Raw genomic sequence first — 25,806 nt, forward strand, 5'->3', positions numbered from 1 at the left:
TCTCTGGTTGGCGTTAGCTTTAGTGCTAGCCGCTAGCTAACGTTATCTAGATATATGTGGTGTGAGCTGGATGACGTTGACTTCATTTCCAAACGTTAACGCTATCTATATGGCAGACGAGCAGGGCCGGATTAACGACGGCCGCGGCCCGTGGGCCTATAGTGACGAGGGGCCTCCTTTTTTTTTTCCTTTTTTTTTTTTTTTTTTTTTTGAGATCGATGTCATGATTGTGCACTGCAGACTCAGGGAGGAGGCAGAGAAGGAGAGAAAGAGACACAAGATTTACAGGTAATGGAAATATATCTTTTTTCTCTTTCTTATTAAAAACTTGGCCTATTTGAAAGGAGATTGATTTAATAAAAATGAATGAGCGAAAAATCAATATACAGTGTATATACAGTATAATATATTATTATTATAGTAATTGGCTATCATACTGCAATATAAACTGAGTTTTATCACTAATGTCTTGTATGTAGGTGCTCTGTGTCGTTCCAAAAGGTATCATAAGGTATTTAAAAGTACATGCCTATTCGCATACACATACACACACACACACACATACACACACGTGCACTCACACATATAAAACATGCACACATAAAACACACATGCACACTGTACTAAACGCACATACATAAAACACACACACAGATATAAAACACACATATACGAAACAAACGTACACACTCCACACACACAGTCTGTATCAGTCCGCTGGGTGCTATCATTGGCCAGGAGCCGACTCCCTAATCGCCATTTGCTGGTGTTGTAGGACTCCGCTCAACTCTGCAACGCTTCAATACCGCCACCTGGTGGCAGATCGGCGAGTTGCCAAAACCGGAAGTGGCCGGAAGTGCTTAGTCCGTCCCCTATTCCGTCCGGCCACTCACTATCGCTCGCGGGACTCTATCCAGACACCGTGCATATCAATCCGTTGCCATAACTCAATAAACAACATGATTGGACGTATATTAGTATTATACAAACTGGAACTGGATCACCTAGATCAACATCACATAACTGGGATCTGTTGCTCTGATCTATATATCACCCATACTACATACAACTGCCTACATGAATCATTTAACGTCGGTCATTGCATTATAAACGACCCCCCCCCCCCCCCCCCCCTCCGGTCACCAGCAGATGACCAGTCATGACGTTTAGGATCCTGTACAGTTGAAATTTTTAATATAACGTTGATCGGTATCAAACTGCATTTGATCATCTAATATATGCATTTATGGCTATATCTCACGTTCTATGAAATACAGCAGAAAACGATAAAAACATATTTATACTCTGGACGGTATTTTAGTATGAATGTGTGAATGAAAAAGTTAAACGTTCCTACATCCTGAACGATAGATAATTGATGTTGAATGGGCCATAGTAATGTCAATTTAGCAATACAATTTAAAAAGTTATAGCCCTGCTAAGAGCCAAGGTGTGGCTGTCCTCTAGGGACCTCATCTCCTCATCCCTTGCTCTCCCCCATTTACTTGATTCGGGAGACAATGTGACCTCTTTAAAGGTCGGGGTTACCGACCTTTAGGCATAGGCTCTTAGGTAAGTTACTATCTACTAGCTTACACCTAGCCATTTCAAAAAGGGTGCGCCATTCCCTCTCTGCCACTCCGTTCTGGTGTGGGGGATATGGGCGTGATTTCTCGTGTCTTATCTTGTACCTTCTCAACAGTGATTGGAACTCTCTGTTTGTGAACTCGGTTTCGTTGTCGGACCTCAAGCATCCTACGTTACCATAAGGGGATACATCTGCCAGGAATTTCTCTGTGGCCTGGAGTGTGTCACTCTTTGCTTTGATAAAGTAAACAAACACTGCCCCTGTGCACACATCTGTAAAAGACTGTACATATCTAAAGCCTCCTATGGACTCGTTGCTTACTGGACCGGCTAGGTCCGTGTCAACTAATGCAAGTGGTACCCTTACTTTTTCTGTGGGATTTCTGTTTCTCGGTTGAGTAAACTTCCCCGTTTTGCACACTGCACAATTTGTCAGGTCTACGCTTTTCACCTTCAATGTGCATGCCTTCTGTCACTGCTTGCAGTTTCAGTAAATGCTCATAATTACAATGACCCATAATTTCGTGCCATGTCTGAATATCGTGACTGGCCGTCACGCTACACATATAATTATTATCATTACACTTGTCGTTGTCATTACACTCCGTTTGCAGATAATATATTCTCTGGTACATCTCTATGTCAAACCGTGTACCGTCAGGTTCTACAAGAAAATGTTTACCTTTATCGAAGAATACCTTGGCACCGCTTGCAGTAGCAGCTATTACAGAGAATAGTCCTTGTGGAAACGATGGTACGTAGAGAGCGTTCTTTAACGTCACCGTACGCCGGCGCCCCTTACTGTCCGTGAGTCATACATGTGCGTCTCCTCTCTCTTGCGCCAGCCTGTAGGTGCGCCTCCCGTCTGCCAGCTCCATGCTGTGCCTCTCCGGGTGGAAAGTGTTGTCAAAGTTCTTGAACCGACTCCTGTCGTTGATGACATGGGACGACGCACCTGTGTCCACGATCAGTGCCCTCCTCTGGGCCCGCTGCAGCTGTGCCGGCCCGGCGATGCACGCCGTCCGCGCCCCGAAAGCGTAGTCTTCCTGTCCTGTTATTCTCCGGGCGTCATCTCGATCCGTCTCACATCGACCGTCGCTGCCATCGTGTCCGCTGCCGCCATCTTGTCCGCAGTCGTCATCTTGTCCGTAGCCGCCATTTTGTCCGTGGCCGCCATCTCGTCCATGGCCGTCATCTTGTCCATGCGCGTATCGCTCGCTCTGGTCGTGTTTCTTCATGCACGCTCTGTCTGTGTGCCCCGTGTGACCATTCTCCGATGGTCTTTCTCTCCGCATCGCCAACACGCCAGATCCGCCGTGGTCCTGGTCCTCTCCCTTGGTGTCGCTCGGGCCTTTAGCACCCTCTCTCCCGCCTCCGCGGCGGCTGGGTGGGTATCTTCTGAGGCCTCGAAGTTTCTTAACTTGGCCTTGAACTGTCCCAGCGTCATGTCCGCTGAACCGTGTGTTACCAGGAGTGTGAACGGTTTGTACAGCTCCGGTAGTCCTCTCATCATCATCGCCATCATTAGCCCATCGCTTGGTGCTTCTCCTGCACTCCTCAATGGCGTCGTGATCTGCTCCGCTCTGTTGACGTATTCGGTCACAGTCTCGGTGTGCCCCTTCCTCAGGGCCGTTAGTGCTATGTAGAGGGCCACGACTCAGGGTCTTCCTCGCCCGATGTAATGCTCTCTCAACACCTCCAGGCTTTCTCTGCCTTTGTCTTTAGTGTCACGGAATATCAGCCCCAAGCTGGTGTCGTCGAGCAGTGGCGCTAACTCACAGTACGCATCTGCGTTACGCTGGTCGTCCAGGGCTTGCTCTTCCGCCGTCAGGTCTCCCGTGGGGGCTGCCAGGATCGTCTCCTTCAGTCCCGCACCGTGCATGCAGCATAGCATTCGCTCTTCCCAGAGCTCGTAGTCCTCTGCTTTTCCATTGAATGAGGGCCATTTGCTCCTTCCCTTGGTTTCCATCCTCTTCGTTGGTGGTAGGCGTAGCTTTAGCTCTTGTTGGCCTAGCGTCTAGCCACGTGGTGCTCCCGGCGCTAACCTAGCCTATACTTTAGCTAAGCTTGCTACCCTTATTATTTCGCCCCGGCGTTATCTGGGCCCATAACCTGTTGACAGAATCCGGCTATAGGGCGACAATAATGTGGTCAAGAGGCATGGTTTCTATCTTTAGCCTTTAACTGGTGTGGTTTATTTATTCACATGGTATGAGCAGCAGTTCTAAAGTTCTCCTCTCACTGAGAGGCTGGGGGGAAAGAGGTAGAGTAGGAGGAGACATCTCTATTTATACTCGCCACCTGGTGGTGTTCTTGAGTGGCTCCGCCTAGAGCGCCCTCTAGTGGAAACAGTTATATATGCAGTTAGACAGTTACTAACAATCATAGACATAGAACCTCTGACTTCAACATCTCTGTTTCTTAGTTTTCTTCTATTTTCACCTGTGTTTTTGTCCTATTTGTGCACATTTATTTTATGCCTTTTATATGTATTCTGAACTGTTTGTATATTTGGATTGTAAATGAGGGTAAAACCTCAATGTCCCTTTTCGATAATAAAATAAAGGTTTCAATCGAACTGTGTCCTGACCTGGTGTTGCTGGTGTACATGGGTCCTGACCTGGTGTTGCTGGTGTACATGGGTCCTGACCTGGCGTTGCTGGTGTACATGGGTCCTGACCTGGTGTTGCTGGTGTACATGGGTCCTGACCTGGCGTTGCTGGTGTACATGGGTCCGTCCTCCATCGGTCTGTAGGGGATTCTCCTCAGCTTGGACAGCTCCTTGGACAGCACCTGTTGGGTGCTATCGTCCTTCCAGGTCAAACCTACACACACACACACACACACACACACACACACACACACACACACACACACACACACACACACACACACACACACACACACACACACACACACACACACACACACACACACACACACACACACACACACACACACACACACACACACACACACACACACACACACACACACACACACACACACACACACACACACACACACACACACACACACACACACACACACACCACACATTTAGAATCTTTATTTATGTCCACATAAAGATAATGTTTAAAGGACACAAATAGTATCAGTGCACTTGTATATTGTGGGTTATTCTGATACAATCGTGCCCAAATTGACAATGGCCACCAAAGTTACACACACACATGGATGATGAACCTGACAATCTACACACAGCTCATGGATACAGATAGCAGCGTCTTCTCCACATTGCCCGACTGCCAATAATTGCTGACACTGAGCAATATCTTGCTAATTGTTTGGCTCTTCTCTTCGGAAGACCAGCCATTTGAAGGCCTCTAACACCCAACTTATGGACATGACCCAGGCTTCCAAATATGAAGACTAAAAGTTTACAGTTGTAGCCGAGTTGTGATATGGTATGGTCTAACAGTTGATATTTTAACATTTTGGTTGTAAAGGCTTCCTTTAGTAGTCAAACGTGCAACCAATTTCTAGGATGAGAACCTCTCTGTTATTCTCATTAACAATAACACACACACACACACACACGCACACACACACACACACACACACACACACACACACTTGTGAAGTGGCACAGAGAGACCTGTGGTTTTGAGCTAGAGAAGCTAGCAAACTGGTCTAATCCGGTTTTCTGGGGAGCATTCAGCGATTCCTCACAGGCTATAAATAAATGTGGTTGATAAAGACTAGAAGGCTTCTGAAACCTTCACAACGAAGAAACCACTCCCCATTTTAGCTCAGATGTTCCCACCCGACCACGCATCCCCTAAAACGTAGAATTTAGAAAATACTTAGCATTTAGAAAATACTTAGAATTTAGAAAATGGATAAACAGATGTAGCGTTTAGGACTCTCCACCATACTACCGCGGTGCCGAGGGGATTAATTTTAAAGCCGATTGCTGTTCTGTTTATGCCACCAGTAGGCGCAAAGTCTCGAAATATTTAATAGCTGTCTGTAGAATCACTGGCAATCACCAATGATTTCTTCCAAATGAAGCTGTTAAATTTAAATTTTTTTTTTTGCAAAATGGGTATATTCTGTTTGGTTTTACACAATATGTCTATCGGTGTGTTGTGTGTGTGTAAATCTGAAGACACACATGAGAACTCATACAGGAGAGAAACCACTGTTCAGTTTAAGCTGACAATAGACATGAAAAGAAGAAGGAACAGGTTCCAAAACAGTTAGCTATATCCACAATAGGAATATCATGTATGTATACTAAGCAGTATGCACAATAGGAGAAAAAGAAAAAAAGAGATATATAATATATATATATATATATATATATAAATAAAGTGTGTATATGTTTTGTACATAAAACTATGAAACTTTTGTAACCTTTTGTTTTTGCAAAATGATTTACTGAATTATGTTTCTTTTTTGTATTATTTTTTGTGTGTAAATAATGTAATGTAAAAAGGGTAGGCAATTATAAGCCTCGGCTTCAGCCTACACCTTTTCGGTCATTTTTTTATTTTATTTTAATATTCTACTACTATGCTTTGTAAAAGAAGACTGAAATAAAATCATTCATCATCATCATCATCATCATCAATATCTGTTTGTGGGTATGCTCAAAGTAATATATTATTCATATCTTTCATATTTGATACAGAAATTATTACAAAAATCTTGTCCGGCCACCACATTTCAACAAACAACTGCATTCTGAATAAATTTAGCCTTGTAGTTTCTAATCCCATCGTTTATTTGTATTGATTAAACATAAGTCAGTTACTGTACATGACACTGTATGTCAAATATGCTAAAGTAATTATCTTTAACTTATTGCTTATGGAGCATTGTTTCCCCATTTATCCCAGAGGAGTTGACGAACACTGCAGCTGTATTATGTAAGAAATACATATGCAGTATATAATAATTGTATATAATAATTGTAAAGTGTTTTTTGATGTTTTTATTTTGTTTCACATTTACATTATATTTCATCAAAGTGTTGTGTGTTACAGTGTAGGTTAGTTTATTAGGACAAGTGCATGACAGTAAGGTTAGTTAGGGTTAGGTTTTTATTTTTAATTATTATTATTATTATTATTATTATTTATTTCAGATAATGGTTGAAGAAGTGCGTCTTTAGTCGACGGCGAAAGATTGGACGGGTTTCGGCTGTCCTAACTGGGGTGGGTAGTAGTTCATTCCACCATTGTGGGGCAAGTTTTGGTGTAAATAAAAATAAACTGATCAATTCTAATCAGTTTTTTTACTTTTTTGGTATTACACACTGTTCTATTCAATTCAATTCAATACAAAAAACGTTATTAGTCCCGCAAGGGGCAATTTAAGGCATGATATCACAAACAGCTGCATTTCTATACATTCAAGACAAAACAGGACAAAACAGGGACAAGAGACATACTCAAAGCATAAAAGACATGACACTGCCAGAATGGGATCCCTAATTGTTGATCTGTCAGTCCAATAGATAAATAAATAGATTTGGTCGGTATATAAAAAGTGCAGTTTCGTCAAAATATTAAAATCAAGGGGTCAAATGGTGCACGTTTGTAAACTGACCTTTCCTACTGTGGCCATTCACCAGTCGAATGGCCTCTGGTACAAACCCAAATTTCCTTCTGTTTGTTTTGCAGGCAGGCTGTCTAAAGCGCTTTCCTGAGGGCAGCATGTCAAAACACACATGAAGGACATGTGTGGGGTCATCAATTATTTTGTGTGCTTTCTTGAGCACTTGGGCATTGTAAAACTGCATTAGGGATCTTTGTGTACTGCTGATAATTTTTGAGCTAAGGTTGACAACACCTTGCAGTTTGTTCTTGTCTCTTTGACAGAGGGATGTGAACGTAAGGTTATGTATATAATAGTGTTGTCAAAAATATCGAAGTATCGATACATATCGATACTGATTATTTAAAATGGTTTCGATACTCATTTCCCGAAATACCAATACTTTCTGCAGTATCGGTACCAGCTGGCGAGTGTTCTATCGCAAGTTGTTGACACGCTGTTCAGAGCACGCTTGCCCCTCAAATTGACAATGGCCACCAAAGTTACACACACACATGGATGATGAACCTGACAATCTACACACAGCTCATGGATACAGATAGCAGCGTCTTCTCCACATTGCCCGACTGCCAATAATTGCTGACACTGAGCAATATCTTGCTAATTGTTTGGCTCTTCTCTTCGGAAGACCAGCCATTTGAAGGCCTCTAACACCCAACTTATGGACATGACCCAGGCTTCCAAATATGAAGACTAAAAGTTTACAGTTGTAGCCGAGTTGTGATATGGTATGGTCTAACAGTTGATATTTTAACATTTTGGTTGTAAAGGCTTCCTTTAGTAGTCAAACGTGCAACCAATTTCTAGGATGAGAACCTCTCTGTTATTCTCATTAACAATAACACACACACACACACACACACGCGCACACACGCACACACACACACACACACACACACACACACACACACACACTTGTGAAGTGGCACAGAGAGACCTGTGGTTTTGAGCTAGAGAAGCTAGCAAACTGGTCTAATCCGGTTTTCTGGGGAGCATTCAGCGATTCCTCACAGGCTATAAATAAATGTGGTTGATAAAGACTAGAAGGCTTCTGAAACCTTCACAACGAAGAAACCACTCCCCATTTTAGCTCAGATGTTCCCACCCGACCACGCATCCCCTAAAACGTAGAATTTAGAAAATACTTAGCATTTAGAAAATACTTAGAATTTAGAAAATAGATAAACAGATGTAGCGTTTAGGACTCTCCACCATACTACCGCGGTGCCGAGGGGATTAATTTTAAAGCCGATTGCTGTTCTGTTTATGCCACCAGTAGGCGCAAAGTCTCGAAATATTTAATAGCTGTCTGTAGAATCACTGGCAATCACCAATGATTTCTTCCAAATGAAGCTGTTAAAAACACAGACGCACACCAATACAAACATAATCGTATTTATTATTATAATTATAAGAGAAGACAAATTCACACATTGTCATTATTACTTATTTTTCAGCAGTTAGCCGGTGCACATTGCAGTCTGTCTGCGCCACGCTGTTATTATACATCGTTGAATGCCATATTTTGTCATATTTATTACAGTATTATTATAATTGTTTAGTTCAGAGGATGTCTGTACAATACATGTGAAAATGTGTTCTTTTTACTATAAACAAATGCAAACATAGTCAATGAAGCATATAAAACTGTGGAAATGCACCCTCAGGTAGAATATACACATACAAAAAAGAGAACAGAACAGAATTCAATTTACAAAGCATTATTTTCTCCATACACAGGTAATAAACACAGACGAAATTTTGATTCTCAACTGGAAATTATCACCATCATGCTCACCTCGCCTCATGTTAGCTACCGGATAGCTGATACTAAAAACTACTACTATTACTACTACTACTACTACTACTACTACTACTACTACTACTACTACTACTACTACTACTACTACTACTACTACTACTACTACTACTACTACTACTACTGCTACTACTACTGCTACTACTACTGCTACTACTACTGTTATGAGTTGAACTACTACTGCTAAAGTTTGCTGGCTTGAAAAACGTGTGTTCCGCAGAAATTATCTTGTGAACGAATTATCTTTCACTTTCGTTCTTCTTCTGCTCTTCTTTTCTCGCAGTCAACTTCCGCCTCTCTCGGCACTTCCGCCCAGTTTTTTTTCGTTTGATTCTAGCACAAGAAATGGCCAAGATATATGGGGGTAGATTTCTATCAAAAATAAACAAACGCAAAAGTAGAATCCACAATCGTAAAAACGATCCACACACACACACCTCAGAATCCACAATCGTAAAAACGATCCACACACACACACCTCTCAATTTGTGTTTCATAAATCATAAAAACACGCTTGATTTGTTTAGATTTACGTACGGAATTCTAAAAACAGCTTGATCTGGTTAGATTTACGTACGGAATTCTAAGGACACGCTTGATCAACTTGGAGTTAGATACGGCATTTTGAGACAAATATTTCGCTGTTTTCCCCATGGGGATTCGTGTGTGACGCTTCTTCTTCTTAGAGGTCTATCAAAAATAAACAAACGCAGAAGTAGAATCCACAATCGTAAAAACGATCCACACACACACACCTCTCAATCTGTGTTTCATAAAACGTTTGATCTGCTTGGATTTACGTACGGAATTCTAAAAACACGTTTGATCTGCTTGGAGTTACGGACAGAATTCTAAGGACACGCTTGATCTGCTTGGAGTTACGGACAGAATTTTGAGACAAATATTTCACTGTTTTCCCCGTGTGGATTCGTGTCTGTGAAGCTTCTTCTTCTTCGGCGCTACCGAACACGGCCCGAGGTGTCTCCGGCTCATGAGCGCTACCAGTGGCCAAAATCGCACATTATCTTTAGCCCTAGGCATCAACATTTCATTATGAAAATGAATGCTCAAAGTAAATATATATAGTACCATTTTGAAGATAACAACTAGGGCTTTCAAATGATATAAAATATCTGTATGATTATCATGATTATTATTATTAATATCTTTCATATTTGATACAGAAATTATTACAAAAATCTTGTCCGGCCTCTTGTCCGGCCACCACATTTCAACAAACTGCATTTTCAACCACTTTACTGACAAGCTAGCAGGAAACTTAGAGGGTATGTGATATAGACAATTATGTGGGCAATATAGAACAGCTGACAGATTAGAAATATAATTTATTGTTAAAAAGTTATGATAATTATAGTGATAGTAATAAAACAATTCCGTCTGAAAATTAACACTTTAATCGCCGGAAACGCCGAAACTCGTCATTGCCCGCCATGCTCATTCTGCCGAAGACGCCGTAACACGTCTTTGATATCAATATTTCAAAAATCTGTGATCGAAATCATATTTCTCCCCCGGGGACCTGAGATATACTGCTGAGCTCCACTCAACTCTCTAACGGTTCAAGAGCGCCATCTGGTGGCCGATCGGCAGATCGCCCAACAGGAAGTCATGTGGATGAAGTGGTGCTCACCCATATTTCGTCCGGGCACTCGCTATCATTAGCAGGACTCCATCTTGACACAGTGAACACCGATCGGTGCAAATAACTCGACAAACAACATGATTTGGACGTATATACTATTATACAACCTGGAAATGGATCGGGTATTTATACATCCCATAATAGGAATATCTCTGCTCCACGCTCATCGGCGCGAGGAAGATACGGTAAGATCCAGCGTTATTTTCCAACGTGTTCTTTACTAACAGCTCTGATGATCATATCACCCACACTAGATGAATGATATAACGTTGCCCACGGAATTATAAACGACCCCCCGCCCATCCGGTCAACATCAGATCATACGTAGTAACTCCTAGAACCACGTCCAGTTGAAATTTTTTATCTCGCACAGATTCCTACCAAACTGTATTTGATCATCAATATAATGCATTTGGGGCTATAAATCAAGTTCTGGAGAAAGCTGCAGAAAACGATAAAAACATACTTATACTTTAGACCATATTTTAGTATGAATATGTGAATGAAAAAGTATAACGTTGATACACCCTGAACAATAGATATAGGACTTTGAATGGGCCATGGTAATGTCAATTGAGCAATACAATTTAAAAAGTTATAGCCCTGCAAAGAAGGGGAACTTCTCCATAGACAAATAGAGATGGCGAGGGATGGTAAATTATGAATTTAACCATGGCGATCAAAGTGTTAACTTGAATGGGTTTTGATGAATATCTGTTTGTGGGTATGCTCAAAGTAATATATTATTCATATCTTTCATATTTGATACAGAAATTATTACAAAAATCTTGTCCGGCCACCACATTTCAACAAACAACTGCATTTTCAACCACTTTCCTGACAAGCTAGCAGGAAACTTAGAGGGTATGGGATATAGACAATTATGTGGGCAATATAGAACAGCTGACAGATTAGAAATATAATTTATTGTTCAAAAGTTATGATAATTATAGTGATAGTAATAAAACAATTCCGTCTGAAAATTAACTTGAATGGGTTTATGATGAATATCTGTTTGTGGGTATGCTCAAAGTAATATATTATTCATATCTTTCATATTTGATACAGAAATTATTACAAAAATCTTGTCCGGCCACCACATTTCAACAAACAACTGCATTCTGAATAAATTTAGCCTTGTAGTTTCTAATCCCATCGTTTATTTGTATTGATTAAACATAAGTCAGTTACTGTACATGACACTGTATGTCAAATATGCTAAAGTAATTATCTTTAACTTATTGCTTATGGAGCATTGTTTCCCCATTTATCCCAGAGGAGTTGATGAACACTGCAGCTGTATTATGTAAGAAATACATATGCAGTATATAATAATTGTATATAATAATTGTAAAGTGTTTTTTGATGTTTTTATTTTGTTTCACATTTACATTATATTTCATCAAAGTGTTGTGTGTTACAGTGTAGGTTAGTTTATTAGGACAAGTGCATGACAGTAAGGTTAGTTAGGGTTAGGTTTTTATTTTTAATTATTATTATTATTATTATTATTATTATTATTTATTTCAGATAATGGTTGAAGAAGTGCGTCTTTAGTCGACGGCGAAAGATTGGACGGGTTTCGGCTGTCCTAACTGGGGTGGGTAGTAGTTCATTCCACCATTGTGGGGCAAGTTTTGGTGTAAATAAAAATAAACTGATCAATTCTAATCAGTTTTTTTACTTTTTTGGTATTACACACTGTTCTATTCAATTCAATTCAATAAAAAAAACGTTATTAGTCCCGCAAGGGGCAATTTAAGGCATGATATCACAAACAGCTGCATTTCTATACATTCAAGACAAAACAGGACAAAACAGGGACAAGAGACATACTCAAAGCATAAAAGACATGACACTGCCAGAATGGGATCCCTAATTGTTGATCTGTCAGTCCAATAGATAAATAAATAGATTTGGTCGGTATATAAAAAGTGCAGTTTCGTCAAAATATTAAAATCAAGGGGTCAAATGGTGCATGTTTGTAAACTGACCTTTCCTACTGTGGCCATTCACCAGTCGAATGGCCTCTGGTACAAACCCAAATTTCCTTCTGTTTGTTTTGCAGGCAGGCTGTCTAAAGCGCTTTCCTGAGGGCAGCATGTCAAAACACACATGAAGGACATGTGTGGGGTCATCAATTATTTTGTGTGCTTTCTTGAGCACTTGGGCATTGTAAAACTGCATTAGGGATCTTTGTGTACTGCTGATAATTTTTGAGCTAAGGTTGACAACACCTTGCAGTTTGTTCTTGTCTCTTTGACAGAGGGATGTGAACGTAAGGTTATGTATATAATAGTGTTGTCAAAAATTTTGAAGTATCGATACATATCGATACTGATTATTTAAAATGGTTTCGATACTCATTTCCCGAAATACCAATACTTTCTGCAGTATCGGTACCAGCTGGCGAGTGTTCTATCGCAAGTTGTTGACACGCTGTTCAGAGCACGCTTGCCCCTCTGCCTCCTCCGAGTCCAGCCCTCCCCCTCACAGAGCCGTCTTCAGTTAACAAACATTTTAGCTGAAGATGGCAAATGCAGAGCCTCCGCAACTTGTGCTAGTGGATAAAGAAAACAGCAGAAGTGTTAGGGTTTGAAACCGACCCCAAACGCAAACGGCACAGAGAGAGTTGTTTCAGGGTTAGCCAAAATCAATTTACTGAGTAACAAGAATGAATTAGGTGGTGAACAGAACAAACTGGGAAACAGGCATGTGAGGAATGTTTGCTGCTCTGCAGCTTCTCCCAGAAGGTGATGTTGTGGAATTTGTCCGTGACGTCTGAGCCGCTCTGCAGATCCTCCCAGCATATGCTCCAGATGGAGGCGGAGAGGGAGAGAGAGATCCTGAGTTAGCTCAGCGCACAATTGAAACTGACAGGTGACTGGTGAGGTGAATTGTCCAAACAAATAATCCAAGTGACAGATCTTCGGTGTGAAACACACAGTGAGCAGTGTCCAGAGTGAAAACAATTAGGTAATCCAAACGTGTAATTCCAATAGACAAAAAGGTGAGAACAGTATGAACAAAAACGGGATCTCTTCGGTGCTTTAAAAACACACAAAAACGATAGATCCAAAAGACTGTTTACAAAAACTCACCAGAGCGCAACGCGTAAAGCGGGCAGATCAAACGAGGCGGCCGCTTCGTAACGGGGAAGCAGGTTCTCCAAACGGAATATTTCTCGAGAGTCCTGGGGAGCAACAGAACAGCAGAACGACATAACAAGCCACACTTCAGACAGTCCGCCGTCTGAAACCCTCCTCATCTTTAAGAGAGAAGAGAAAAAGAAATGTCAACACAGTTTACAACGGTGATTTTACCAGACATACGGCGGAGCCAGCACAATTCCCATCTGGGCTGCAGCCGACTTGAACATGGATCTTCCGATAACGAACATCCATGCCCACATTTCCTCGTTTAGGGTGTACTTCCACTCAAGTGAAAGATGGGGCCTGCACGGGACAGAGAAGCATCCGCTTGTCCCGAGAATCCTGGGTTCAGCAGGTCCCGGTCGCGGCCCACTAGTTGACCATCATGGGCTTCAGACCAAGATCCTCCGCCGTCGCCTAAGAGGCCGAACAGAGGACCCCAATCTGGGGCCGGCTTTCGTAAAAATTGTCAGCTAGCCCCCATAGCACTAACAGACAACTGGCGCTCGCAAGCAAAGCATTACTCACCCAGGCTCGAAAACAACCAGTCCCTCACAACAGACGGTGTCTTCCACAGTCCAGCTGTATAACCGGAGGTTTAATTACCTATCCAGCCGCAGCAAGGAGGACTGCCAGTGGGGAGTATATCAGTGACGCGAGCCCCTAATACGAAAAAGCCGGTGGAGGTTTAGAATGATCATCATCTTCCAGACACTCCAGTGACGAAGACAATATCGCCGTATTTTCTCGAAAATAGTGAGAGAGAAAATAAAGATATAATGTCAACGTATCTTCCGTTCTTTTGTTTTCCAACTTTCTTCTACTAACAACCTCGTCAAGTGGGGATCTACCGAAGGCACTTCCTTGTGGTGAAAGTGAAGAAGGAGGCGAGTAGGTGACCACACACCTGCTTATGTAGGTAAGCGGATAGGGGTGTGGCCAGACGAATGTTGGGATGTAAAGGTACATTGTGGAATTTTTTATTCAGTGCTCGTGCACGAAGTGAAGTGCGTGCAGAATGATGCTGAGCGTAAGCCATAATGAAATAGAACCAGCATACAAATGAAAAGGTTAAAATACTCTCAATAAAGGAAGAATAAAACGTTGTCAGAATTCTCAGTTTTTTTAAAAATATTTACAGCTCCGTTCGGCTATGCGAGCCTATGGAGTTCCATGGACCAAACCAACTCACCCCTTAGTTAAACTGCAGGTCTGTCCAAAGGTCAAGTTTCTATAATTTATAAAGATCTATCACAAAGATGTACTTCGTTAATACCTGTTATCCAATCGTGGAGCACAGAATTGGGATTAGAACACCATCAATCTATCAATTGGGCCAGAGTTTGGGGAAATATTATTATGGCATCACGAAACCTATGTCATCAGCAGATTCATTTCAATTTTGTCCATAAAACATATTTAACCCCCCAGAAAGCTTATAGAATGAGACGTGCTATTTCACCGAACTGTACACTTTGTTCTCTAAATACTACTGGTACTTTTACACATATGATGTGGGAATGCCCCACAGTCAAACGTTTCTGGGAACAGATAACTAATTATCTATCTAAAGTATTACAAATTTTAGCAGAAAAATCTTTTCCCCCATAACTTCACATGGATCCATGACAGTATACCTTCATATTATGCCTTCCAGCCCTAATTAAGATGGTGACGAATGAGATCAGTATCTAACATTGAAATTTAAACTGTTTTAATGCCTGCAACGCCAAGCATGTGATAATTTGATACTGTTGCCAGTGAGTAAAGCAACCGTTTCAGACAGAACACACCATTCTTGGTTCATAATCAATACAATGCTGCCACCTTGTGGCTTGGTTTAGTCGTGGTGTAAATCTACTGTATGGAAACACTGGAATACAGTGCCTAAAACTGCCTATCCACTGACTTCCATAGTAAAGTTTTACAGGAAAGAAATCGCACCCATCTGTATTTTCACTTGGGGGGGGGGGGGGGGGGGGGTGATGATTTACATTGTCTTGATACCCCAGGGACCGACTGTCTTGATACCCCAGGTATTATACTTACTGTCTGAGTTCTATTGGTAAGAAAACTGATAATCCATCTGATAAGTTGGTGATCCAGGTTAGGTCATTTATAAGTTTTTCTACAAGTATGTGAGGCTGCATTGTATTGAAGGCTCCGAAAAGTCAACAAAGAGTAATCTTGCATACGTGTTCTTTTTTTCTAAGTGCTCATGTACAGAGTTCAAAATAAATAATTTGGCATCATCAACACCTCTCTCAGGTCTATATGCAAATTGCATGGGGTCAAGAGCTGATCTGGTTGCATCAACAATTTCAGATTTCACAATTTTCTCCAGACTTTTCATTACTAGTGATGTTAGGGCTATAGGCCGCAGGTCGTTGAGGATTTTGGGTCTGCTGATCTTTGGAATTGGAATGATGATAGAATTCTTCCAGAGATCAGGAACCACTGCTGAGTCCAAGCAGAGCTGGAAAAGTCTTTGAAACACTTGACTCGGTTGATCAGCACAGTGTTTCAGTGTCCTTCCACATATTCCATCTGGCCCTTTAGCTTTGTTTACCTTAATCTCTTTAAAATGTTTAGACTGCGTGGAGACTTCTGTCCAGGTGAGAGTGAATCTGATAGCTTCTTAAGTTCAGCACTAAAACCCTGAGAGTCAAACCGACAGAAGAACGTATTTGCCTCGTCTGGCAGGGAGTCATGGCTACTATTTCCTATTTGTATATTTTTAGGGGCTGTATTGGTGTTCATTCCGGACATAATTTTAATTCCTTTCCAGGCTGATTGATTATATTTATCTGCTATCTTATTCTTATTAACATCTTTCTTCTCCTCAGGTGTCCCACAGAAAAATATCCTTTTCTTTTTATTAAGAATGCTTTTCAGGTCCTTCGTTACCCAGGGTTTATTATTAGGAAATATTTTTGTCTCTTTAGAGGGTATCAGTGTCCACGCAGAAATGAATGTTTGATGATATTACATCTACATTATCATTTATGTCTGAGCCTGGCTCGACAAGAGCATCCCAATCAGTACATTCAAATGAGCCTCTAAGGGCCTCAATGTTGTTTTCTGACCAGACCTTGGATGTCTTTATGGTTGGTTTTTCTCTTTTAATGGTTGGTATGCAGGGGCCAGAAGAATTGCGTTGTGGTCCGTAAGTCCCAGGCACAGTAGCGGGAAGGATCTATATGCTCTGGGAACAGAGCCGTAGCATTTATCCAGCACCTTCTTGAGTCGTGTAGGGCAATCAATATACTGGTGGTATGCAGGTAAGACACCATCCAGCTGACAGTGATTGAAGTCGTAGGAGAAATTTAGGTGCATCTGTTGATATTTTGTCCATCTTGTTTACCATGTCCACTATAACTTCCAGTGCATTGTACATGTTGGCACGGGGGTGGATGTACACTACTGCATACATGAGTTGCGGGAACTCACTTGGTAATGCGGGCGAAGAGACACAGTCAGCATTTCTATGTCAGCTGTACATATTGTGTCCCGTTCAGTAACAGTCTTACACCACTTTTGGTTTATATATAAGCAGACACCTCCCCCTTTCTGCTTACCGGTGATGGTTTTATCTCTGTCGAGTCGTATTGGTGTGCCAAAGCCTTCAATATACAGGTCCGAGTCGGAAACCCGATTGTCCAGCCACGTCTCTGTTAGGGCCAGGATGCACGCATTCCTGTACTCTTGCTGATGGTAAACATTCGCCTGTAGCTCATCCAGTTTGTTGCGTAGTGACCGTACATAAGCATTTATAATGACAGTAACTGTCAGATATTGAAAGTTGAAGTAATCCTGGAAAAGGAGGTAAAACCATTCACTATAGAACATTGTTTTGACAAAACACAAAGAAAATCCAGATGGAATTTGTATTTAGTTTTCCCACGAATCACTATAATGGTCATAACTTCTGTCACCTGTTCTATATTTCCCACATAATTGTCTATACAATAAGATAAGACATTCCTTTATTGATCCCCTTGGGGAAATCAAGTTTCTTTAATAGTTGTCATACAGAAGTACAGAATACTTTCATACAAAATGCTTCTTACTGTTACGCTCCAGAGACTGTGCTAGACAAGATAGTATCAAATAACATAGTATAGCATGTAATTTAGAAGAAGAAAATGAGGTCACAGTGTTCGGTATAGACATATGTACAATGTTCTGAGTTACCATATAATATACAATACTATGCAGTGTACTAATGTACAGTACTATATAGTGCTAAGCAGAAATGGGATGAGGTACAATTTAGGTACAATTTACAGTAAGGTGTACGAGTTGTAGTGCAATCCTTCATCAATAAATATAAAGTGTGGGGAGTGGGTGCTACAGTGTGTTTGTTTAAAGTAGGTGTGTGCTATAAAGTGTGTGGAGTGGGTGCTACAGTGTGTTTGTTTAAAGTGAGTGTGTGCGTGTGGATGTGTGTGCTATGTGCGTTTGGTGGTTGTTGTTGTGTAGTGTTCATTGTTCGTTTAGCAGCCTGATGGCCTGGGGATAGAAGCTTCTTCTGAGTCTTTCTGTGCTCGCCTTGAGACTCCGGTATCGCTTGCCTGACCGCAGCAGTTCAAAGAGGCAGTTGTTCGGGTGACTGGAGTCTTTAATGATTCTCTTAGCCTTGCCCTTGCAACGCTTGTTGTAAATGTTCTGGAGGGTGGGGAGCCCCCCTCCAATTGTGCGTTCGGCTGAACGCGTCACTCTTTGTAGTCTGCTTCGGTCTTGTGCAGTGCTATTCCCAAACCAGGAGGTGATGTTGCCGGTCAAGATGCTCTCTATTGTACATGAGTAGAAGTTCTTAAGGATCTTCTGACTGACTTGGAACTTCCTTAGGCGCCTGAGGAAGTAGAGGCGTTGTCGTGCCTTCTTCACAACACTGTCAATGTGTGTGGTCCATGTCAAGTCCTCGGATATGTAGGCTCCGAGGTACTTAAAGCTGTTGACTCTCTCAACCGGTGCCCCGTCGATGCTGAGGGGGCTGTAGTCCTTGACCCCCGACCTCCTGAAGTCCACAATCATCTCCTTTGTTTTGCTGACGTTCAGGGAGAGGCTGTTTTCCTGGCACCATCCCGCCAGGACCTTGACCTCTTCCAGGTAGGCCCTCTCGTCGTTGGCAGAGATCAGGCCCACCACCACTGTGTCGTCAGCACAGTTAAAAGTGTTTTAACCAAAAAAGTAAAAAAAACTGATTTGAATTGATCAGTTTCTTTTTATTTACACCAAATAAACGATGGGATTATAAACTACAAGGCTAAATTAATTCAGACTGCAGTTGTTTGTTGAAATGTGGTGGCCGGACAAGATTTTTGTAATAATTTCTGTATCAAATATGAAAGATATGAATAATATATTACTTTGAGCATACCCACAAACAGATATTCATCATAAACCCATTCAAGTTAATTTTCAGACGGAATTGTTTATTACTATTAGAGCTGCCGCGATTACCGCATTACCGCGGTATCGCTGTTACATCACGGCCACCGCAGAGTAGGCTGAATACCGCGTCACCGCTGTTTTTTTATAATAATAATAATAATAAATTACCCTCCTCTCGTTGGGCTTGCGGCTCTGCAGATATACCCTACTCCTCCATCGAGGTTCCAAGCGACCCTATTGGGTACCAGAAAAGTCACGTGAAACATTGCAGACCACTGATTGGTCAGAAGAGAGACGCGTCACACGTTTTTTACGTCCTGAATGTCAGCTCATCACAACACGGCTAATAACGTTAGCTTTAACTCTCCGCCGGAGTGGACTACTATCGCTCTTCAGGAGTACTAAACGAGACATAATGATTTTACTGTCTGCAACGAATGTTATAATAAAAGCCCTTCGTTCTATACACTTGTCTGATTGAAAACTTTATTAACAGACCGCAGAATGGGACAACTCAGCACGCTCTGAGCAAAGAAAGGAACTGAGATATGAATAGAGTATTGCTTGCCTTGATATGGTCCGGTAAATACGCTGATGTTATTGAACGTATAACTATATAATGTTAATGCCACCAAACGAATGCCTTTATTATAAAGTAGTAACTTTATAGTAATAATAATAAGAAAGGGTCGGGGGGGTTAGGGGTAACCACCCCTGCCCGCGACACCGAGTGAACTGCGCACGACCAGAGGGGAAACTTCGAATCCGTGTTTCACTTTCAATAACTAATGCGTGCTTGCCGAATCCCAAACAATATTCATGCTGCAAAGTCATCCTCTAAAGATAGACATTTAGACTAGAGGCAGGCTATATGCTATAAAGAGTAGACTACTAAAAAAAAAAATGCATTCAAACTTTTTTTTTTAAATTTTTTGTAATAACCGCGGCGGTAGGAAATATTTTGCAAATGTGTGCGGTAAGGAAAACATCAATACCGCGGCAGCTCTAATTACTATCACTATAATTATCATAACTTTTGAACAATAAATTATATTTCTAATCTGTCAGCTGTTCTATATTGCCCACATACTTGTCTATATCCCATACCCTATACGTTTCCTGCTAGCTTGTCAGTAAAGTGGTTGAAAATGCAGTTGTTTGTTGAAATGTGGTGGCCAGACAAGATTTTTGTAATAATTTCTGTATCAACTATGAAAGATATTAATAATAATAATAATCATGATAATCATACAGATATTTTATATCATTTGAAAGCCCTAGTTGTTATCTTCAAAATGGTACTATATATATTTACTTTGAGCATTCATTTTCATAATGAAATGTTGATGCCTAGGGCTAAAGATAATGTGCGATTTTGGCCACTGGTAGCGCTCATGAGCCGGAGACACCTCGGGCCATGTTCGGTAGCGCCGAAGAAGAAGAAGCTTCACAGACACGAATCCACACGGGGAAAACAGTGAAATATTTGTCTCAAAATTCTGTCCGTAACTCCAAGCAGATCAAGCGTGTTCTTAGAATTCCGTCCGTAACTCCAAGCAGATCAAACGTGTTTTTAGAATTCCGTACGTAAATCTAAGCAGATCAAACGTTTTATGAAACACAGATTGAGAGGTGTGTGTGTGTGGATAGTTTTTACGATTGTGGATTCTACTTCTGTGTTTGTTTATTTTTGATAGACCTCTAAGAAGAAGAAGCGTCACACACGAATCCCCACGGGGAAAACAGCGAAATATTTGTCTCAAAATGCCATACGTAACTCCAAGTTGATCAAGCATGTCCTTAGAATTCCGTACGTAAATCTAACCAGATCAAGCTGTTTTTAGAATTCCGTACGTAAATCTAAACAAATCAAGCATGTTTTTATGATTTATGAAACACAAATTGAGAGGTGTGTGTGTGTGGATCGTTTTTACGATTGTGGATTCTGAGGTGTGTGTGTGTGGATCGTTTTTACGATTGTGGATTCTACTTTCGCGTTTGTTTATTTTTGATAGAAATCTACCCCCATAAAGATATTGATAAAAATACAACGCCTGTAAAATTAAATCTGGTACATTTTACGCATGCGTAAACGTTTATTTAGCATTGAATTGAAATTATCCTGGTTCAGTTATTTATTGGTTTATTAACACAAAATTAAAAGTAGCGTGTAGTTTCAAGGCCTTACTAATATGCCAAGTCGAAAAAAATCCGGAAATTTACTACATTTCCGGTACAGAGCGTCACAAACAGATGACGTCACTTCATCACAACGCCGTGAGGGACGACCTGGAAACAAAAGAATTACAAAAAAAATTAAAGAGAAGCCAGAGCCTATGGCAGATGGTTGAGTAGAATTAAATATTCCCCCAAAATATGTCAGACGAACAGAGAATGAACAGAGACATTTTGGCAGATGGGTGAAAACGTGATCCGTGGAAGAAAAGGCACGCCTGTTGCTCCAGGTGTCATATTACATAACATAAGACATTGTGGGCTGAACCTCCGGAGGACAGCATGTAGCCCTACCGGCCATTCCACCCAGAATACATCATTTATTGTCTGGGAACGATTTTATTTACTACTAGTCCATTAGATTTTTTATTTAAAGGTCCCGTGTCTTATAAATGGCCTTTTCCAGTGTTTAGCATTGTTTTATAGCAATGGGGGTTAGTATCAATGGGTCTGTGTCACTAATTACCATTTTGGCGGATTGCTCTAATTCAGTTGAGACAATCTCCCAAACACACGCATTTACACACACACAACCTCGACCGGCACACAGGGAAACACACACGCATTTACACACACACAACCTCGACCGGCACACAGGGAAACACACACGCATTTACACACACACAACCTCGACCGGCGCACAGGGAAACACGCATTTACACACACACAACCTCGACCGGCGCACGGGGAAACACACGCATTTACACACACACAACCTCGACCGGCGCGCGGGGAAACACACGCATTTACACACACACAACCTCGACCGGCGCACGGGGAAACACACACGCATTTACACACACACAACTTCGACCGGCGTGCGGGGAAACACACACGCATTTACACACACACAACCTCGACCGGCGCGTGGGGAAACACACACGCATTTACACACACACAACCTCGACCAGCGTGTGGGGAAACACACGCATTTACACACACACAACCTCGACCGGCGCGTGGGGAAACACACACGCATTTACACACACACAACCTCGACCGGCGTGTGGGGAAACACACGCATTTACACACACACAACCTCGACCGGCGCACGGGGAGACACACACGCATTTACACATACACAACCTCGACCGGCGCGCAGGGCTGGTGTGGGGCTTCTCCCTGGGAGCACTGCATATCACTGTCAAAATATCTTTGGACTCCCACGCGCACGCCCATATTCCGATCCGTGCAATAATATTCACAGGGGTATATATTGTCATTTGAAACAAGTTACCAATGCATTGTCCCATGGGATTATGCCCCCCCCCCCCCCCCCCCCCTCCGTGCGGCGAAAATTAATTAGTATCCCCCTCAATCTTTCTATCTCTCTCTCTGTCTGCCAGTCGCAGACTGTGGGTGACTGTCACTCAAAGCGCTTATGGGCGGAGCCCAGCCAAAACAGCTTGAAATCTTGAAGTCGAAAAAAGTTGCTTTTGAGTACTTGATTAAAAATATAAAACAATGAATTTTTTTGAAAAAAACGTTACAGATGTGTTCCATAGACTCACAGGAATTGTGTAAAGTTGCCCAAATAGTGAAAGGAATAGCAATGCATGTCCCCTTTAATTCTTTGATTTGACATGACTTACTACATTCAGCACCTTCAAGTGTACAAAAAAATCTAAGCAAATGAACAAAGGGCAGATGATTTACAGGGTTTTTTGTATGGATACAGTATTGAATCTTTCCATCCGGACACATGCAATTTGAAATATGAATATAGAATATAGAATATCAGGCTTATAAATGACCTTATTATGGCAGAGTCACACATCTATGGATCGGGCCAAATCTCCCCTTTCCAATGGCAGAGTTCAATCTGGATTTAGTACCACCAGGCGCCCCTGACAGGGCAGCAAAAACCGTGAATGTAATGTACTGTAAGTACAGTTACTTTTTTATAATGTAAATAGCTCTGCCATTTTTCATCAGATTGCAACGCGTTTTTTTGAAGGTGCTGAATGAGCTCAGTGGCAATTGTTCATGTCTGGTCAATGTTAGCATGGTGTTATTCACCGTCAAAGATACAACAAAAAGAAAGAATAATAATGACATTCCCCTTTGTTTCATTACAGGCATAGTAACAGACACAATATGGACCTTGTAGAAGTGGAGCAATCTTCCATTTACTTAGGTATGTACTTTTAGGAGGTTAAGGTTTGAATAGTATCTGAATAGTAACTGAATGCCATAGAAACATTTTCAGAAACATCTAGGCAAAATGAGCAAGGTGTGTAACTAATATATAATCATGAATCTATAATCATCAGGATGAAAGGTGTGTAACTAATCTATAATCATTCATCTATAATCAATAGTCTGAAATTCAGCACTAATTCAGTTTGGAAGTTTGCATGAATAGAACAAAGGCTGACCACATGATATAATAATAATAATAATAATAATAATAATAATAATAATAATAATAATAATAATAATAATAATAATAATAATAATAATAATAATAATAATAATAATAATAATAATAATAATAATGGCTACTGTACATGAGTAGGGTGAGTAACCTACATGCCATTACTGCTTTTTATCTATTGACTCATTATAGCTACTTTATAATCTTGAAATAATATAACACCCACCAGTTACTATCACATTGTTTATCATTACATTACATTTACTAATCCATGTCAAAAAGAGTAGTCTATAGTAAATTCACACACACACACACACACACACACACACACACACACACACACACACACACACACACACACACACACACACAAGCTACATATGTCATTAGTGATGATAGATACAGTGTCTGCTGACTTGTGAAGGAGAAAATAGTGCGTTTGAGCGGCTGGATCTGCGTTGTGTTTTTTTTTTTTTTTTTTAATCTTTTTCCCCCTCCATTTTCCTCTGATTTTCTCCCATCCCAATGTTAGTCGTTATGCCAATTCCCAATCCCCTTCCTGGTCGCTGCGCACTTACCCCCCACAGTCTGTCTGGGAGAGTGGAGGCTATCACATGCTTCCTCCGACACACGTCCAGCCAATCAACCGCTTCTTTTTCACCTGGCAGCGCGGATTCTCATTGAGAGGGCGTAGCGTGTGGAAGGATCACACTATCCCACTCAAGTCCTATCCGCGCTTAGCAGGCGCCCCGACCGAACTGTAGGAGTCGCTGTTTACAACGACCCGGACCCACCCCGCCAGCTTCTCCCACCCTCTAATACTGCCAATTGTATTAGTGTGAATGGCCAGCCAAGCTGGTGACAACCCCGGAGCTGTGAGCTGGATTCGAACAGGCGAATCTAGCCGCTCCGGGGTTTGGTGACGAACGCAATCTCCGTTATGCCACCTGACCGCCCTCTGCGTTGTGTTTTTGTGACGTTGGAATGACAAGACGTGACCCATGATCCCAGGTCTGGACTCCCAGGACATCCAACGTCCATATATTGCGCCGTTCCGCTTGTCATCATGAATCTACAAGCGTTCATCTGAATCATCTGAATTTGATGATAAAATCGAAATAATTTGAAAGCCCACTTTGTTTGCATTTTATTCATTATATCAAGCAGATAACGGAGAAAAAGCAAAGCTTTTTATTTACCGAACTAAAAAATGCTTCGAATATTTTTCTAATTATCTTCGCCTAGAAAATAAACTAAAAACCGAATTATATCATATATGTTGTATACATATGCTCAAATACTTTATTGTAATATGCAACGTGAAAAAACTGACTCGATTGGCAAGCGCATTCGCGCTGCGTAATCGAGGGGCTTGCAGCTCGCAGCTCTTTTATAATAACAGGTAGAGCTGATATGTATGTATGATATGTACAGATAAATTACACAAACAATATTGTACAGTATACAACAGTCTTCCTATTTATTGTTCATGTGAATCCATTGATCGTATTGATTAAAGGTGAGGGGAGGGGAGACATTGCCTGATTAAGTTGCTCCGTTATGTTGAACGGATAGTGGATAGGACAAAAACAGAATCAGAATTCATATATTCATATATTTAAGCATTTTATGACCAAATTAATTCGTTAGATTGGACATTTGATTAATTATGTCAAGCTGAGAACAAGCAATTTAACAACCCTTGACACCGGCTGTTATATTTCATATGGCTTTACGCTCTGCTCTATTGGAACTGTCCCTTTAATCATATGCTATCATGAAAACTTTCAACCACATGCACGCACCTACACCTGCCTGACCACGCCCACATCCGCTGACATATAAGCGGGGTCATGGCCATACTACTAGCTCCTTCCCTACTTTCACCACCTGGAAGTACGTGCTGCAGTGCACCTCTTCAGATCAGTGCTGTAGTAGTTAGTGTTAGTTAAGGAGCTGTGCTGACATTGTGTTTTTTATTTTCTCTCTC

General features: G+C 41.3%; 1 protein-coding gene across 1 annotated transcript in view; it reads right to left on the minus strand.

The window, feature by feature from the left end:
- The window catches only part of LOC311233497 (receptor-type tyrosine-protein phosphatase N2-like), a gene marked incomplete at both ends in the record, with an annotated part of 758,095 nt that overhangs the window by 614,086 nt on the left and 118,203 nt on the right, over nucleotides 1-25,806 (minus strand). The window contains one exon of the mRNA XM_084320464.1: nucleotides 4,178-4,412. Coding sequence (XP_084176590.1) covers nucleotides 4,178-4,412 — 235 coding nt within the window. The remainder of the gene's footprint in view (nucleotides 1-4,177; nucleotides 4,413-25,806) is intronic.

The sequence above is a fragment of the Notolepis coatsorum genome (assembly GCF_963971535.1).
Source record: "Notolepis coatsorum genome assembly, chromosome: 8".
NCBI lineage: Eukaryota > Metazoa > Chordata > Actinopteri > Aulopiformes > Paralepididae > Notolepis > Notolepis coatsorum.